Source organism: Leuciscus leuciscus (assembly GCF_965113295.1).
Source record: "Leuciscus leuciscus genome assembly, chromosome: 9".
Taxonomy (NCBI): Eukaryota; Metazoa; Chordata; class Actinopteri; order Cypriniformes; family Leuciscidae; genus Leuciscus; species Leuciscus leuciscus.
Genome location: NC_138733.1, coordinates 6,599,475 through 6,617,502, shown reverse-complemented (window position 1 = coordinate 6,617,502; position 18,028 = coordinate 6,599,475). Strand labels below are relative to the sequence as shown.

At 35.7% G+C, this 18,028-nt stretch overlaps 3 protein-coding genes across 4 annotated transcripts in view; all 3 read left to right on the top strand.

Annotated features, from left to right (window-relative positions):
• LOC309506303 (uncharacterized protein) overlaps positions 1 to 4,988 on the top strand; it is a 109,620-nt gene extending 104,632 nt beyond the window's left edge. Inside the window, exon 3 of the mRNA XM_082180109.1 lies at positions 3,328 to 4,988. Within this exon, the coding sequence (XP_082036235.1) occupies positions 3,328 to 4,523 (1,196 nt within the window). The 3' untranslated portion in view covers positions 4,524 to 4,988. The remainder of the gene's footprint in view (positions 1 to 3,327) is intronic.
• Positions 1 to 18,028, top strand: part of LOC309506318 (uncharacterized protein) — a 259,358-nt gene that overhangs the window by 49,440 nt on the left and 191,890 nt on the right. The window lies entirely within an intron of this gene.
• The window catches only part of LOC309506336 (uncharacterized protein), a 253,365-nt gene that overhangs the window by 120,551 nt on the left and 114,786 nt on the right, over positions 1 to 18,028 (top strand). The window lies entirely within an intron of this gene.

Here is an 18,028-nt window from a genome sequence, read left to right as displayed (position 1 = left end):
ATCAAATGAATTATCAGGATGGCAGATATATATATAAGCTGTGATGTAGTTAGGCTGGCTCTTTTCTTTTTCTTTTTTGGCTAGTAGAAGTTATGAATGGCCAGTAACTTTTTACTTTTAACTTAAAAAAAATGAGTAGACAAATTGGCCGGTGAGTGAAAAAGTTCATTTCAAATCCTGCATAAGTCGTCACAATGAGCAACATTTCGTTTTCATGTATAATCCTGTCAAGTAAATGTTGTGAATTTAACAAAATATGAAGTTGCTCCAAAAAGCACAATATCATCTTTTTTAACTTTGTGAATTTGGTGAAATGATTAGAGAACTACAAAGACTTGTTTGTAGTCTGATCAGGGAACTAAAAGAGTGTTTGAAGCTTCAGAAAAAAAAGTGTAAATAATTATTTGTTTCTTTGGTTAGTTTGCAAAAAAAAACTGTCAGGATGGGTCGTGTGCTAAAGTGGTCTTATTTGAATTTGATATATTCATGTATTTACTTATTTACTAAGTGTACTGTGTCCTGAAAGTAAATGCAATTATTAGAAATGAACAGAAAAAAGTTTATTTTGGAAAAAAGTGTAACTGATTTGTTTCATGTAGAAAACAAGCTTTAAGTTTGACATTTTTTGATAAATGCGTTTGTCACATTTCTTTAGTGAGAATGATAATTTCTATTAAGCTTCTTGTAAAGTAGGCTACATTACTGTTACTTGTCACACTGGGGCAGAAATGCCATCAAAAGTCAAAATATAAGGGCAAAGATTTCCCTGTAATAAAATTTTCCCTTTTTTATATTGGTATGATGTAGGAACAATACAAGCAAGTATTATACAATCTGGCAACATGCACTGCCAAGTCAAATAATTGGATCATTATTGCAGTGATTATTACGTTTATAGCATGTTATATGTTTTGCAACAGTTCTCCTAACCCTAACTGATGTAGGAAGACACATCATGGCCATATTGTTTTTTTCTAAGGCATGTTTATAAAAGCTACTTAAAAGTCCTAATTAAACTGAGGCTTAATCCTGGCTTAATCTAAGCCCTGTCTGTGAAACCAGACCCATAGTTTGTAAATAAAACCCATTTTGTTTATATCTAATCTGATGTCATCATCTTCCGCCTGGGACAGAGGATTAAAGTGTGTTCTCGCTTTTTTCTCCCTTTTTCCTTTTTTTGTTTTTGTTTCGTCTTTTTCCTTTGATACTTCCCCTAGACGGGTAGAGGGATGTAACATTTACATTTAAGAATCTACACAAAGGAGTAGATTCCGGCTTTATTGCTCAATGTTTGAATGATTCAGTGACTCTCTCATAAAGACTTGAGGTGTGTTGGACTTGAAGCGGCGCTGTGCAGACCGATCGGTGAATGAGAAATGTATGTGTCAAAGTACAGAGAGAGCGATTAGAGAGCGGCTCTACATGTCATACATCGATCAGGCTGTGCAGCATCGCTTCTAGTCGAACACATCTTTTACTTGTTTCATTACTGGATGAATGTACTCTTGAATGATCTTTTAAACAATTGAGAAGAGGCCCTAGTGCAAAACAATGTAAAGAAAAACAAAACTGTGTGAATGTCAATTAGCAAATTAACAGTCTAACAAACACGTTTAACTGAGCTGCTGAAAAGCAACTTTATCTCATTCAATAAGTCCCTGTTTTCACCTCATTCATTATGGTAATGTCTGAGATCTTCTGTAAATTGGCACATCAAGCACGTCATTAGTGTGAGACAAACTACAGGAGCATCACTGTGTTTTTAATGTTTTACCCCTTCAGGTTAAAGTACATGACTAAAAATACTATTAAAGGCTACAGAAACCACACCTGCAAACTCTCTTTCTGACACTGAAATAGTCCATTCACGTGATTAGTGCAGATCTGAGGAGTTTTTATTTGAATGTATATCTGAAGAGAAATGTCTGTCTTCATAAAAGTTTCAATGGCATCTTCTTTTATCTTTCCTCAGTAATGCCTAATAAAGTAGTGTTTATAAGCTCAGCGCTGCTTGTGTTCAGGAGTAACCGATGTATTTCTGCTTTTCCACAAGCGCCACCTTCTGTCAGAGAGAGAATTTGCATTTTCTTTCAGTTTGTTCATATAACTTTACTTACATAATCATTAATTAGGCTCACATGTGAGGTGTATCATTTTATAATAATTTTTGTTTTGTCAAAACTATATTATTTGAACGGTAACGTTGTTTAAATTGTTTTTGGTTTGTCATTGTACAGTTTATAACGTTACCAGACTTTGGCGTTGTTTCAAAACAACTTTGCTCACGAAGCAACATGAGGAATTTACTACAACCCTCCTCTATTCAGTCTGAATATTGCATATTAAGTGGATTTCTGTCATCTAATATATAATATAATAATAATATAACATGTGCCCTGTTTCATCCTTATAATATTCTGGGTTACATAAAAATGTGCAACCTAGAGCTGTTTTATACACTACTATATGCAACTCAAAATGCTCTATATTTGAACTAAATATATTTGAAGCACCACGTGTGTTTTGCTGTTAAAGTAATCCAGTATCTATTCAGTAACTTATCTTTGATTTTTCCAGGTCTGGTCCTGTGGGCGTCAGTATCACACAGTGATCAGTTCACACCTGCAGTGAAGCCCCTCACACAACAATTAACCTATAAATACTGGGAATATTCCCATCATCCTACAAGAGAAGGACAAACTCCAGGAGTAGCAGCTGAAATCTGTGTGACTGTTAAAGATGGAGTTTATTAAAGAGGAGATTGAAGACATGAGTGATCCAGAACCATCCAGAATAAAACATGAAGATACTGAGGAACAAATAGGTTGGTGTCCATTCTTGATTCTTCATTGTTGGCTGCTTTGATGGATGTAAAATAATACGTTTATGAAAACAGTCTATAAATGAAAAATTCTATAGAAATGCTTAAATAATTTTAATCGTCATCTTTTATGTACTTTAATCTTGTATAGGCTATAACAGTTGTCAATCTCATTTTGATCATATTAACAAGAGAATGACAGAACTAAACTTTGGCACATCAAAGGTCTGATACTAGATCTCTGTTGCTTTCTGCTATTAACCCGTAAGCCCTGAGGGCGTCTTAGAGTTACACATACACAAAACTAAAGACTCATAACTCCAAAACTATAGCAAGGAGAGTCAAAAGGTAGGTATTGTTTGATAGAACACTTTATAAATTTTTAGAAAATATAAATTTTATTACATTTGGACTTTCTCACATTCTCATCGCCGGTGGTACACTTCGGGTTTAAGGGGTTAAATCAGGGTTCACTTGAACTGATTTTAATTTGATATTTATTTTAGATCGAATCGAAGTGAAAGAGCAACGACAAGAACTGGAGAAAATGAAGGAGGAACATCACAACTTTAAAATTCAAGAAACAAAAGCCAAAAAGCTGCCAACCTGCACTCAGTGTGGAAAGAGTTTCAGTCAAAACATAAACCTTAACAGACACATGAGAATTCACACTGGAGAGAAACCGTATACATGCACTCAGTGTGGAAAGAGTTTTTCTCAAGCGTCACATCTGAAACAACACCTGAAAGTTCATTCAGGCGAGAGGCCTTATGTGTGTTTCTCTGGAAAGAGATTTTCAAGACTGGATCATTTTAAACGGCACCAGAAAACACAAAATGAAGTGAGAGATCATGTGTGTCGTGACTGTGGGAAGAAATTTACTACATCTCAAAATCTGAAACTGCACCAAAGAATTCATACTGGAGAAAAACCTTACAAGTGCTCATATTGTGACAAGAGTTTCACTCGGTCTGGAACCCTGAAAGAACATGAGCGACTTCATACTGGAGAGAAGCCGTACGACTGTACTCAGTGTGAGAAGAGTTTTTCTCAAGCATCAACTCTCAGTCATCATCTGCGTATTCATTCTGGAGAAAAACCATTTAACTGTGATCAATGTGGTAAAGATTTTCATGCATCATCTCAACTAAAAAAACACCTGATAGTTCATTCAGGTGAGAAGCCTTATGTGTGTTCTCTCTGTGGAAAGAGTTTTTCAAGACTGAACAGTTTTAAATGGCACCAGAAAACACATAATGAAGTGAGAGATTATGTGTGTTGTGAATGTGGGAAGAGCTTTACTAAAGCTGGATATCTGAAACTGCACCAAAGAATTCATACTGGAGAAAGACCTTACAAGTGCTCATATTGTGACAAGAGTTTCTCTCAGTCTGAACACCTGAAATCACACAAACGAGTTCATACTGGAGAGAAGCCATACAACTGTATTCAGTGTGAGAAGAGTTTCAAAGATTCAACAGGTTTGACATATCATCTGCGCATTCACTCTGGAGAAAAACCATTTAAATGTGATCAGTGTGGTAAAGATTTTATTTCATCATCAAGTCTAAAACAACACCTGAAACTTCATTCAGATGAGAGGCCTTATGTGTGTTCTCTCTGTGGAAAGAGTTTTTCAAGGCTGGACAGTCTTAAACAGCACCAGAAAACACATGATGAAGTGAGAGATTATATGTTGTGACTGTGGGAAGAGCTTTACTACATCTGACAATCTGAAACAGCACCAAAGAATTCATACTGGAGAAAAACCTTACAAGTGCTCATATTGTGACAGTTTCACTCAGTCTGAACACCTGAAATCACACGAGCGAGTTCATACTGGAGAGAAGCCGTACGACTGTACTCAGTGTGAGAAGAGTTTTAGACGTTAATCAGGCCTTGACACTTGAAAAAATGTTGCAAGTGAGCAAAATTTGTTTTCATGTCAAATGCATTCAGGTAAATTCTCTGAGATAAAATATGGAGTTTATACTAAAAGCAGAGTATTGTCTCTTATTAGTATTGCATAGTATTATTCTGACCAATCAATGATCTGCAGTGTTTGCACGTCACAATTTTGTATCGGTACGTCTCGCTTGGAACCTCAATCAAGGCTGTACTAAAAGTAAAGGTACTAGGAACTGAACACAGTGGAAAACACCCCAAAAGTGAGCCATTCCATGCAGTGGATATGTCCATTTACTATGGTGTATATTGTTTTCTGATAGTAATTATTAAAAAATAACACAGAAACATCTTGTCTTGAGCAATCTGATTAATGAACACAGAGAATGAGTAAAATAGTTTTAATCACATTAATGAGTTTAGACATACTATCTTAATACTGTGATAAATATGTTTGACACACAGTATTATTGTCAACCAAAGGTTCAGGTCTTACTACTGCAGTAAATTGTACAAATATAAAGGATATACAGATAAAAATTTGAATTTCATAAAAAACCTTGAAAAAACTTTAAATTATTTTCCATAGGCGAGGAAGAACTGTCTAAACATGCTAAATCATCTATATCAGCAACATGTATTATGTTAGACTCTATACCGCCTAAGCTACTGAAAGAGATGCTTCTTCGAAAGAGAAGTCGAAGATCCTCTTGAAGCACAACTTGAATTAGTTATCTACAATCCAATTTTGAATCTTCCTTTTCTGTCAAAAATACTAGAATACTAGGCAATATCCTCACAACTATGTTCCTTCTTAGAAATAAATGGTCTCTGCGAGGATTTTCTAGTCAGGATTTAGACTACATCATGTACTGAGACTGCTCTCATTAGAGCTACAAATAACTCTTGTCATCCAATCGTGGTTGCATCTCTCTATTAGTATTACTGGACCCAAGCGCTGCTTTTGATATAGTCGACAACAACATTCTTTTGAATAGGCTCGAAAATTATGTTTGCAGTTGCATTGGCATGGTTCAAATACCTATCTGATGCTTATCACTATACTTAAACTTATCACGTAATTATCTTACCGTCATTCATTTGTAGCAGTATACGAAAAAGTGTCATATCGATCACAAGTTCAGTATGGAGTACAGCAAGGCTCAGTACTAGGACCGTTGCTTTTCACCCTGTATATGCAACCCTTTGGAGATATCATTAGGAATGTTGGCATTAGCTTTCACTGTTAAATTGATGATAGTCAGCTCTATATTTCCTCACAGCCTGACAAAACACACAAATTCACAAAACTAATTAAATGCATAGTTAAAGGATTAGTTCACCCCAAAATGAAAATGTCCTAATAATTTACTTACCCCAATGCCATCCAAGATATCCATGTCTTTCTTTCCTCAGTGGGAGAGAAATTATGTTTTTTGAGGAAAACATTTCTGGATTTTTCGTCTAACAATGGACTTCATTGGATACCATCGTTTTTAAGTCCAAATCAATGCAGTTTCAAAAGTCTTTGAAGTGTTTAAATGGGCTGTGCGCGATCACAGCTGAAGAAGAGGTTGTTATCTAGCGAAACGATAGGTCATTTTCATTTAAAAAAAATTTTTTTTAGACTTTTTACCTTCAATAGTTCGGATTGAGCTGATCAACAAACGGACAGGGAACTACGTCATCGCGTTGAAAGGTCACGCCGGCGGAAGTACAAACGCTCTTTAACAAAAAAAGGTTAAACAATGATGGAAGATGATTTTGAAGTTGAAGGAGAAAATGAGATGGAGTTTTTCGCTTAGAAAGAGCGTTTGTCTCGTTTGTCTTAGTCTTCGTACAGTCGCATTGTAAACAGTTTTAGTTCTCATTTTTCCCCTAAAATCTGCTTGTCATGGTCCATAATGTTTGAACGAAACAACAACAGCGTGCAGATATACATTACAAACTACACAGTTGTCCATGTCTGTCGCCATGGTTACTATGGCAGTACGAGCGGAAACCAGGGAGAACGCAGATATTTTACGTTAGTGACAGGCGACAAGTGAAAAAATGTTCCGGGACGGACAACTATTTAAAATTTGTATTTCTCTGAAATTACTTTTGGGGGAACAGGGAACTTTTGGGATATTGTAAGTACACAACTGCAGGAAATAAATCACACTGTTCAAGTGATTTTGAGATATTTTATTACAAAATTCTTACATATTGTACCTTTAATGGATGAATGAATATAAAAAATATGAATACCTGAATAATGTCAGAGAGCCTTTAAAAATTCACTACTACTAAAATGGGTCGCTTAAAATGACTTAATTCCATGGTGTTGAAGTTACATGAACAAATTATGTGTGTTTAACGTAACCCAGTTAGGTGGAACCTGTTGACATAAACAATTTAATTGCATATCTTTGTGAATTTTGTGATTTTTTTTGAGAACTAGAAAGACTTGTTTGCCGTCTGATCAGGGCACTAAACGAGTGGTATTTGAAGCTTCAGATAATAATTATTGCAGTGTAAATATCTATCAGTTATTTATGTATTTTTTAGACATAAAAAAGTTTATGTCTAAAAAACATAAACCAGTCTATCAGTCGGGCCACAAGGGCTATCAACAGATCGTATCAAATTGAATTTATCGTCGTTTCACATTAAAGAAGATGTACTTATTCAACCGTGTTTGCTCCTGTTTATTTGTGGTCACAAGACTGCACAAAACAACTCTTTCAGGCTTTTAGTTCAAAAGAGGACATTTAGAAAAAAAGTTGATAAATTAATGTGTTTGTCACATTTGTTAAGTGAGAATGATTCTATTTAGTTTCCACCAAAGTAATTTAGTGTAATTTATCTCTCTCCCGTCTCACTATCTTGTTACTGATACCTGTAAGATGTAGGGACCAAAAAATTTATAATTTTTAAAAAATAATTATCTGATGTAGGATCAATACAAGCAAGCATCATAAAATCAAGCAACATTTACAAGCAAAAGTGCTGTTTTTCCGTCTATGAGCATGATCGCATTATTGTTTATTGTTTATTATTTAGATCCCCATTAGCTACTCCATTAAGCAGCAGCTATTCTTCCTGGGGTCTTAACAATTTTTCCCAAAATATTAACATCAAAGCTGTACAACAATGAAGACAAATACAGAAGTGCACACAACATCATCTAAGTCGTCTAACTCTCTCACACACACACACACACACACACACACACACACACACACACACACACACACACACACACACACACACACACACACACACACACACACACACACACAAACACACACACACACACACACACACACACACACACAACACATATACACTAAACATAACAATATAAGCTCTTCTATGTACAAAATATTACCACTCTCGGGGTATAATATAAAATATAAAAAATCACATTTCAATTGCCATAGCTCATTATACAGTCATTATTAATTACATAATTACAGTTACTCCAAAGTAAATAAATACAGTCTCAATCTTTTGGAAAAACTAACATTGTGACTCTCTGAGACCAAAAATAGCGGGAGCAAGTTTCATGCCACCATTGCTCTATAACACGATGTTCTTTGAAGTTGATTTGTTCGACCGGCAGGTAACAAGAAACCCCCTTCACTTGATTAGCGAGTGGAATAAGTATGAACGTCACTGAAGAAAGTCAGTCTTTTATAAATCATTTCAGGTGCTTTTGTAATAATTATATTTTTTAAGAATTTAATAAGAGAATAATTAATTCTGCTTCTTACATGAAGCCATGCTAACTGATTGTGTATGTCCCTGATACTTGCTCTGAAAGAACAGTTTAGAACAAGCCGAGATGCTTTATTTTGTGCAATCTGTAATCTGTTTAAATTATTCTCTGTAGTTGAAGCCCAAATGATGGAACAATAGTCCAGATGACACAAAACTATTGATTCCACCAAAGTTTTCCGTAAACGAATCGGTATGCATTTTCTGCAATGGCGAACTGCAGCCATACTCCTGCCCATTTTATTCAATATTAGTTTTATCTGAGCGTTCCAGGTCAGCCTGCTGTCCACAATCACGCCGAGCAATTTGGCCTCCGCCACTTGTTCAATGATCAAACCACCAACTGACAAGTTCAGAGCAGGGGAATCTTTTCAAATATGATTAGATCCCAACATCATACATTTACTCTTCGCAACTTTAATAATTAACTTATTTTCTCTGTTCCAATTTTCAATTAATTTTAGTTCATTATTTAATACAGTGTCTGGTAGAGTCATAATCAGACACAAAAATAGTCAAGTCATCTGCATATAGGGCAATAGTGGCACACCTAAAAATAAAAGACAAATCATTAATATAAATAGAAAATAAGTGGTCCAAGGCAACTCCCTTGAGGCACCCCGCAACGCAGAACCTTTGTCTCAGAGTAACTACCATTAAACAGTATTAAACTCCCTATTATAACTATAGATCCATTGGATTGCACACCTTTCAAATCCATAACAACTTAATTTTTCCAATAATAGATCATAATCAATTAAATCAAATGCTGCACTCAGATCTATCGAGTCTAATTTTCTATCGTCAATTTCATGCAAACAATCATCCGTCATCTGAGCTAAGGCTGTCGTTGTAGGGTGCCCTTTCTTATAAGCATGTTGATAGAGTGAATTCAACCCATTTTGGAGAAATACAAATTAATTTGATAAAAAAAAAAAAAAAAATTCTCCGTAATCTTACTCAAAATTGGCAGAATACTTATAGGTCTGCTATTTTTCTCAGAGAAATGTTCCTTTTTATTTTTTGGAAGAGGCACAATTTAAGCTTTTTTCCAGTTAGCAGGAAAAACACATTTTTCTAAACTTAAATTAATAATATGACATATAGGCATAGTAATCACATCAGCAACCATCTTTAATAGCTTGACATCCAGTTCATCAAAACCAGGAGGTTTATATTTCATTAACTTTAATATGTTTTCTACTATATTAAGACTTACCTCTGTCAAATTTAAATGTACATGATTTATTAAGCATGATTGTATCTTTAATTGTCTTAAAAGATAAATCAGAAAATCATTTCACATTATGAAATGTATTGTATGTAACAGCTCCATAAACAAGTTATTATTGGGTAACTTTAATTTTTAGACACATTCAAGTCTTTCTACAAAAAGATAGATTTTTGTTGGTATTGATAAGGTTTGATTAACCCAGTTCAGGTGACTAGACTGTCGAAGTCATAAGTCTGACGATAGTGTATTTGCTCCGTATCAGTGATGAAAAGTGATTTACTTAAGAATATGCGGCCCCTTTAAGAAACATGACACTCTGCGCACTGAGGATGCGCAGAACAGAGAGGCAGGCACGAGAGAGACGAGCTGAAACTTTAACCAGTCGAGGCTGAAAGTGACGCTGTTAACGATCGTGAATGAAGGACAAATGTGGATTATTTTCTTCGGATGCCGTATATTTCCAGTCTGCAGGTGAGCGATGTTTCCAGATTACAGAGTTTAACATTAAACAACTCGAGAATTTACGTGTTTAGGTAACGTTACTAATGTTATGAAATGTGTTGTGTGTCCCAGTTTATTTTTAATTAGAGTGTTATTATGTTGGCAGAGAGTTTTTCCACAGACTTAGTTTTAGTCTATTGACACCAATAAAATGAGCTTAATGTGCCACTTTACAGAAGATCCCGACATTACTACAATGAATGAGGTGAAAACAGGGAACTATTGGAGACAAAAGAGGCTTTTCAGCAGCAGTTTAACATGAAGGTCCTGTTGTTTCGCTGTCTTTGGACAATAATTAAACAAACCTTGTTTTAAATGCAACCGATATATAACTGCATTAAATTATTTATATTTATATCAGAAACATATTTATATCAGAAACATGTTCAATTAATTTAAATGTAAGTAAAGTAATTAAATAACTTATCTTTGAATTTGGCAGATCTGATGTCCATCCCACAACAATTCACCAATAAATACTGGGAATATTCCCATCATCCTACAAGAGAAGGACAAACTCCAGGAGTAGCAGCTGAAATCTGTGTGACTGTTAAAGATGGAGTTTATTAAAGAGGAGATTGAAGACATGAGTGATCCAGAACCATCCAGAATAAAACATGAAGATACTGAGGAACAAAAAGGTTGGTGTCCATTCTTGATTCTTCGTTGTTGACTTCTTTGGTAGATATATAAGACTTAATAAGCAGTATATGAATGAGAAATGATAGAGAAATGCATCTAAATGATCATAACCTTGTATATAGCAGTTGTCAAACACATTTGAAGTTGAACTATATTAACAAATGAATGACAGAACAATCCTTAAAAATAAGTTTATTCAAGTGTGCTATTTTTATACTTCTTTAAAAAAAAAGAACATATTATTTTTAAGACTACTTATTTTGTACTTAAAATTGCACTTAAGTATACTTAACTCATAACTATATTTGGACTATAGGACTCAATCTTTTGATCGAGATATACTTAAAAGTATTAATAAGTATTCTAAGTATACTTGGCTTGAAGTTTTTTAATCTTTTAATTGAGTAGCCTATTAAATACTTTTTCACATAGTTTTACATACTGAAAATAATGGTTTATAAAGAAAACTGGCTATTTTCCTACTTCTGAGTATCTGAATGTTTGTGTAGGCTAGTCCACTGGTAGTGTACACAGGAATTTACTTCAAATCTTTTTCTTTTTTTTTTAAGAATTTAGTCCCAAGCATTATTGAAATAATACACTTACAAGTATACTACTACTACATTGACATTAGTACGTACTTCATAAAGTATACTTAAAATATACTTGAACATTACTTAAAGCTGCAGTCCATAGCTTTTCCTCTTTGTCGCCATCTCTGTTCGAAATCTGCAATTGCAGTTATTTGCGGAATTATCAACTTTGCGTGGGTTGTACATCGGCATGAAACAGCGCGGATGAATCCAATGTGTTGAGGTGAATGTGCGGCTGTCAATCACTGCGCCGGTGTGGATACGGGCATTCAGAATCACAGAATTTACTTTTTGGAAGTATGACCAATAGTAGAATTTTCAACGGAAAATGACGTCTGAACAAGTAACATCCACTTTTCTTCTGATCAACTAAGGAAAAAAAAAGCATTGCAGTAAATCGCGCTGATTAAATCTAACGATCGCTTATCATATCATGTCAAACCGTGCAAATCATAGAAGAGCAGTTATTTTGTACAAACAAATAACAATCATAGTGCTATGAAATAAACGGTGTATGAACGGAATCCATGTTATGCATAAACGTGTTATAATATAACATAATATAGGCCTAAACATCTTACGTCAGGAAAATTTTCACTTTACCGATCTGATTCAGATCCAATACTTGACAATGGAGGAGGCAGGTTTGATTTTCTTGGAGTAGAGATGCTCCCTCTCATATCTAGCACAAAATAATTTACCATACCATATTTACCAAAATAATATTTACCATAATAGCAAAACGAGAAAGGCACAACAAAGGAAACTCCGTAACTGTGTAAATTAAGCGAACAAGTGCGCTACTGTTACGTAATTAAACAATTGAAATGTCTTACCTGTCTTGCAAAAATAAGCCGTCTCTGCGTCCGTTTTGAACCCCTTTAAAACACTGAGTTCACGCAATCTTTCAAAAGCCCTGCCGATGTTTATCCTTGTTTTCGCATGGGCCCGGTTGCAGTCTCTTCTTTTTTTTTTTTTTTTTTTTTTTTGCCACTCCGAAGTCTTTTGGGTTTTACAACTGCTGAATCTCCAGTTGTCACTGGTGATTGTCGTTTGAAACATTCTGGATCCGCTATAAGTTTAATTATTTCAAGTGCTGTGAGAAAAGGTTATAAGTCTCCACCTCGAACATCCTCACACGCAATATAGCCTACTATCCGGGACTCCTTCTTTATGTGTACAGATGTGACGTAATGACGCAAAGACATGCTCGAATTTCCCGCGGAAATCCACCAGTACCACTGGAATTAAAATCATTATTAAGAGCTAACCGATTTGAATCGAGCTAAGGCAAGCAGAGAGTTTTGAACACTGGCTGGTTAAGTTTTTTTTTAATTATTATTATTTTGGATAATTTTTAACACAAAAAAGTTACGGACTGCAGCTTTAAGTATAATTCATTAAAATAACTTGAGGTACACTTCTTTTTCGTACAGGGAACCTTTGCCATATGAAAGATCTGAAACCTGATCTCTGTTGCTTTCTGCTATTAAATAAGGGTTCACTTGAACTGATTCGAACTGTATTTTTGTATTTTAGACCAGGTGAGAGTGAAAGAGCAAAGACAAGAACTGAATGAAGAGGAGGAACAACATCGTAACTTTAAAATTCAAAGAACAAAGGCAAAAAAGACGCACACCTGCACTCAGTGTGGAAAGAGTTTCACAAAGAAAGGAGACCTTAACAGACACATGAGAATTCACACTGGAGAGAAACCGTATACATGCACTCAGTGTGAGAAGTGTTTCACATGTTTAACTAATCTCAAGTATCATCTGCGCGTTCACTCTGGAGAAAAGCCATTTAAATGTGATCAGTGTGATAAAGATTTTATTTCATCATCAAATCTAAAAAAACACTTGATAGTTCATTCAGATGAGAGGCCTCATGTGTGTTCTCTCTGTGGAAAGAGCTTTTCACGGCTGATCACTTGTAAACTGCACCAGAAAACACACAATGAAGTGAGAGATCATGTGTGCTTTGACTGTGGGAAGAGCTTTACTACAGCTGGTGATCTGAAACGGCACCAACGAATTCATACTGGAGAAAAACCTTACAAGTGCTCATATTGTGACAAGAGTTTCACTCGGTCAAGATGTCTGGAATTACATGAGCGAATTCATACTGGAGAAAGACCTTACAAGTGCTTACATTGTGACAAGAGTTTCACTCACTCAAGATCTCTTGAATTACATGAGCGAATTCATACTGGAGAAAGACCTTACAAGTGCTCATATTGTGACAAGAGTTTCACTCAGTCTGGAACCCTGAAATTACATGAGCGACATCATACTGGAGAAAAACCTTACAAGTGCTCATATTGTGACAAGTGTTTTTCTCAGTCTGGATCTCTGAAAGCACACGAGCGAGTTCATACTGGAGAAAAGCCGTACGACTGTACTCAGTGTGAGAAGAGTTTCACCCAATCAAATAATCTAGTGTATCATATTAAAAAGCATTGTTCTGTGTCACAGTGAGCAAATGTTTTCATCAGATCCCAAACTTTCAAGTAAACTTTGTGTAGTTAGTTAACTAATAAACCAATGTTTCTATGAAATGCCACAATATTTGTGTTTTATATGTTGGAAAACAAGAAAATTATTGAATTATTCTTTGATTGAACGCTTACTCAAAGAAATACCAACATTTAAAAAGAGTCTGGAAACAAATGTAAGAAAAACAACTATCAATTATTTGTCTATTTATGAAACATCTGTTTTAAAATTTTATATGGAGGGTGTTTTATCTTTAGTTTGTTTAGTTATAAAACCTGTTATTTCATAAACAGATATATTAATGAACCTACACATATCTCTGTCTGCAATATTAAAGAGGTCTATAAGCTGTAACGAAGAATACGGCATTCACTTTGAAAAGGGGCTCATCTATCCGAGATATGAGTTGGTTCAGTGCAGCATCTTATGAGTGGTGGCAGTACTAGTCTTTTCCTGTGAACGAAGACGCTTTGTCAGGTAGTTGGTCATGCATTCCTTGTGGTATCGGAAGTCCTCAACAATCATATCAGTACACCTGTTTCCATCAGGACCATGCATCTTGTGTAGTATCTCTTCATCTTCAAGTTAGTTTGCTTTTTCCCATGCTGCATTCTGTCTGTAATAAGTGGCGATCAAAATGGGGGATTTATTCCCTCTGGTCGTGCATGCTCTTCCACAAATGAAGCACTCTTCCTTGTGTTTGATGGGCTGAGGCATTGACATCCATGTTTTTTTTAGTAGGCCTGCTGCTGCTGTCTGGCTCTGGATTAAGTTCTGTTTCAAAGTAAACTTTTTTTCCTCTTCTGGTCAACAGTTTTACGATTTGTGTAGTTTGTGTGTGCAACAAAGGATTCCTCCCCAGAAAGTCACATTGAGCTTTCAGCTGATTGTCAAGTCTGTATGAGACATCATCCTTTCTGTTGGTTGCAGTATATTATACCATGGTCTGGGTGAATACTTGATTCTGATTGGCTGCAGGGTGTCCATTAAAAAGTGATAGAGGACACCTAGTAAAGGAGTTCTGGTGAAACTGACTGTTTACCATTCGAAATTAATAAATAAATGCGCTGGCTACATCAGCTGTGAGTAACCATAGCAACAGGCAGTAAACTGAAGGGTTCTACGAGCTGAGCGGACTATACTCCGGTTGCTAAATAAACCGTCAAGCGTAACCATGGATACCAAGTTATTGTTTGTAAAAACTTTAGATTTCGATTGTAAAACTAATTAAAATATAAACTAATGTTTTAAAAATGTGTTATTTGGCAAGTGAACCATTTGGCGGTTCACGCCTCGCCGTCGTCCATTAATACCTGACAATGGACACCTCGAAGGGCATTAACACTTACTTAAAATTACCCCATTTACTGACGACAACTATGAGGAAAATTTATTGACACTTTCGTGAATGTCAATGACAAAAAAATGTTGTTGATGAAAATAATGACGGAAATTATAGTGTCAACAAAATTAACACTGTTCTGAGCATTTAAAAAAGAAGTCTACCCCATTCCTGTGAGGAGTTATGGCTGTTTAAAGAAACCACAGAAATTAGCTAAAACGGCTAAAGCTAGCTAAGTAAACTAGAAGAGAAGGAATGCTGCTGCTACAGGGATACGTTTGGAATGAGGAATCATCAGAAATATACTTGTTTGAAAACTGGCCTTTCAGTTAATTACCATTACAATATCCATATACTGTCACATACCACAGACAATGATGAGCAGCTTCGAAGTCCATTGGTAACCGTTGGTTGGTTGTTCCAAACAAACTCATTCATATTACTAAGATCAAGTGTGTGTGCATAAGTGTGCCATGATGTTAAATATCCAGCATGTTTTTCAGAATTTTGAGAGTAGAAAAGAATGGGAAAAGAATGGTAATATGAACATTAACAGTTACCTTTTCCCTAAAATTCTATTGAGGTTCTGAGCCTGTTGATCAACTAGTAGTGAAATCATCACAGATCCATTGATTTTGGTTGGATTGTTATGATTTTTTTCTGTGGAATGAGTATTCTGTTTGGTGAAAAGAATGACATATTGACTGATGTCATAACTTGGGGGAATAGTTGATTGCCAATGAAGTAAAGATGGAAATATTGGAAAAAAGTGTGAAAACGGCTAATTTTCTTGCATTAAATTGATGCAAAATCATGTAGAAATGTTTTAAGAGTTAGTTTTCTGTATATCTGGAATGCATTTATTGACAGCCTACCCAACCCACTGAGGATATGTGGAATTTTTTTTTTTTTTCACATTTTTCTGATAAAAAATAAAGTGTGCATACACTAAAATGGCTAAAATAAAAATTCGCAATATTTCCGCCAGAGCAGACCATCCACTTATTGGTTGTTAGGGTCAAAGTTAACAGAAAAAAACACAAATAAAAAGTATAGCAGACCATGTCAGGTTCAACCCATTTTTGAGACTTTGGCTCCCCGACTATTAGTTTTGTGGAAGTTGTTTGGAAGTTGTAACTTTCCGACTTGTCATGTAGCTTTCACTTTCATTCAATACATTAAAGATATTTTTCATATACAAATTTCTCACGTTCACATTAGGCATAATACATTTTCTAAAACTGTTCTAATTCTGAGGCAGAAACATTTTAAAATAGATTTCAAAGGTTTGTCTCAGCTTGTTAAATGAAATGTAATGGGAACTATAACAAAACGTATAACAACCTACTTTTAACTTTTATAGAGTTTCTAACACCTTGCCCCCCAAATTTGCTCAACCAATAGGGGTTATGCAGAGCGCCCAGCGTTTGAACCGGAAAACAGGTCTAAGCATTTCCGCTTTTCACTTCCGTACACCTCTGCAGCGGTAGGTGATCTCTGAGGTAACTGTTAATGTTCGCTTATTATAATAAAATTCTTATTTCTGATCAAACTTTAGTGTATTTGTTTTAATTAAAATGTCACGAATGTTGGAATTTCAAAAATGGGAACATCCGAACTGCAGTTTTTGTTGTGTGCCGATCTGCTCTGTGTCGGGGAAAATTGAGAGTCATAGTTACTCCTGCCGTTTACACACGCTTCATTGAATTTCTTCACTTTTGACATTCAGAGCACTGGGCAGAAATCACATTGCGTCGACACCCGCCGCGGAGAGCCCGCCTTGTCGCCGGCGAGACCGGGACCCGGCCGCCCGAGGTGGCCCGCCGAACAGCGGGGGAGAGGGACCGAGCACACATCCGTTTGGCAATACGGTGTACATCTGAAATTGATATTAGGGGCAGCTCCTGTAAACACCGGCTATAGAAGGTCGCCATTACTACGCTGTGTTTACCTCAGTAGCTGGCGGCCGGAAGTAGTTAAACCTGTTTTGTAGAACCCGGAAGAATGTTGCGCATAACCCCTATTAGTGTTCATTAGCACACAGAGAGCCAAAACTGAGGTCTAAGATTTTTTTTTTTTTTTTCAAAAATGTATCTGAAAAAGAAAATATTTCTCCCAACTTGATATAAATATACAAAGGTTAGATCAGGGGTCTGTTTCAGAAAGGAGGTTAAGTCAAAACTCTGAGTATGTTAACCCTGAAATGAGGGAAACTCTGGGTTTTCTGTTTCAGAATGGGAGGTATGTCAAACCTGAGAAAGCAGTCAAGCCCGTTTCTGAAAGAGAGGTAACTTATACTCTTATACCATGGTAACTAACTCTGTGAACATAACCTGGTCGGGGGCAGGTTTTCTTCAATAAACCCAGAGTTTCTTTCGGTCTCCTCCCCTTTTTTAAAGAGGAAGTGGTGTTTAAACACCTCATTCATTCTTTCAGTACATTTTATTCAATGCTCTTTTTACTGCTGTTTTTTTTTCTTCTATTTTTGTAATAAGATGAAGTCTATATAACTCCTTAACTGGCAACTGAAAATACAGAAGTAGATTAGAATTACATAATGAAGTTCTAAACAAATTCTACAGAAATAAACTGGCATTTACTGAAAATCACTGAACTGTGTTCATCTGTGCAACAGAAGTTGATTGACTGTGATTGCGTAGTGAAGCACGTGCATAATCAGTCCAATGGAAAGACGAGACGTCATGGCGGGTGACGTTGTCAGGGTGTGGTGCG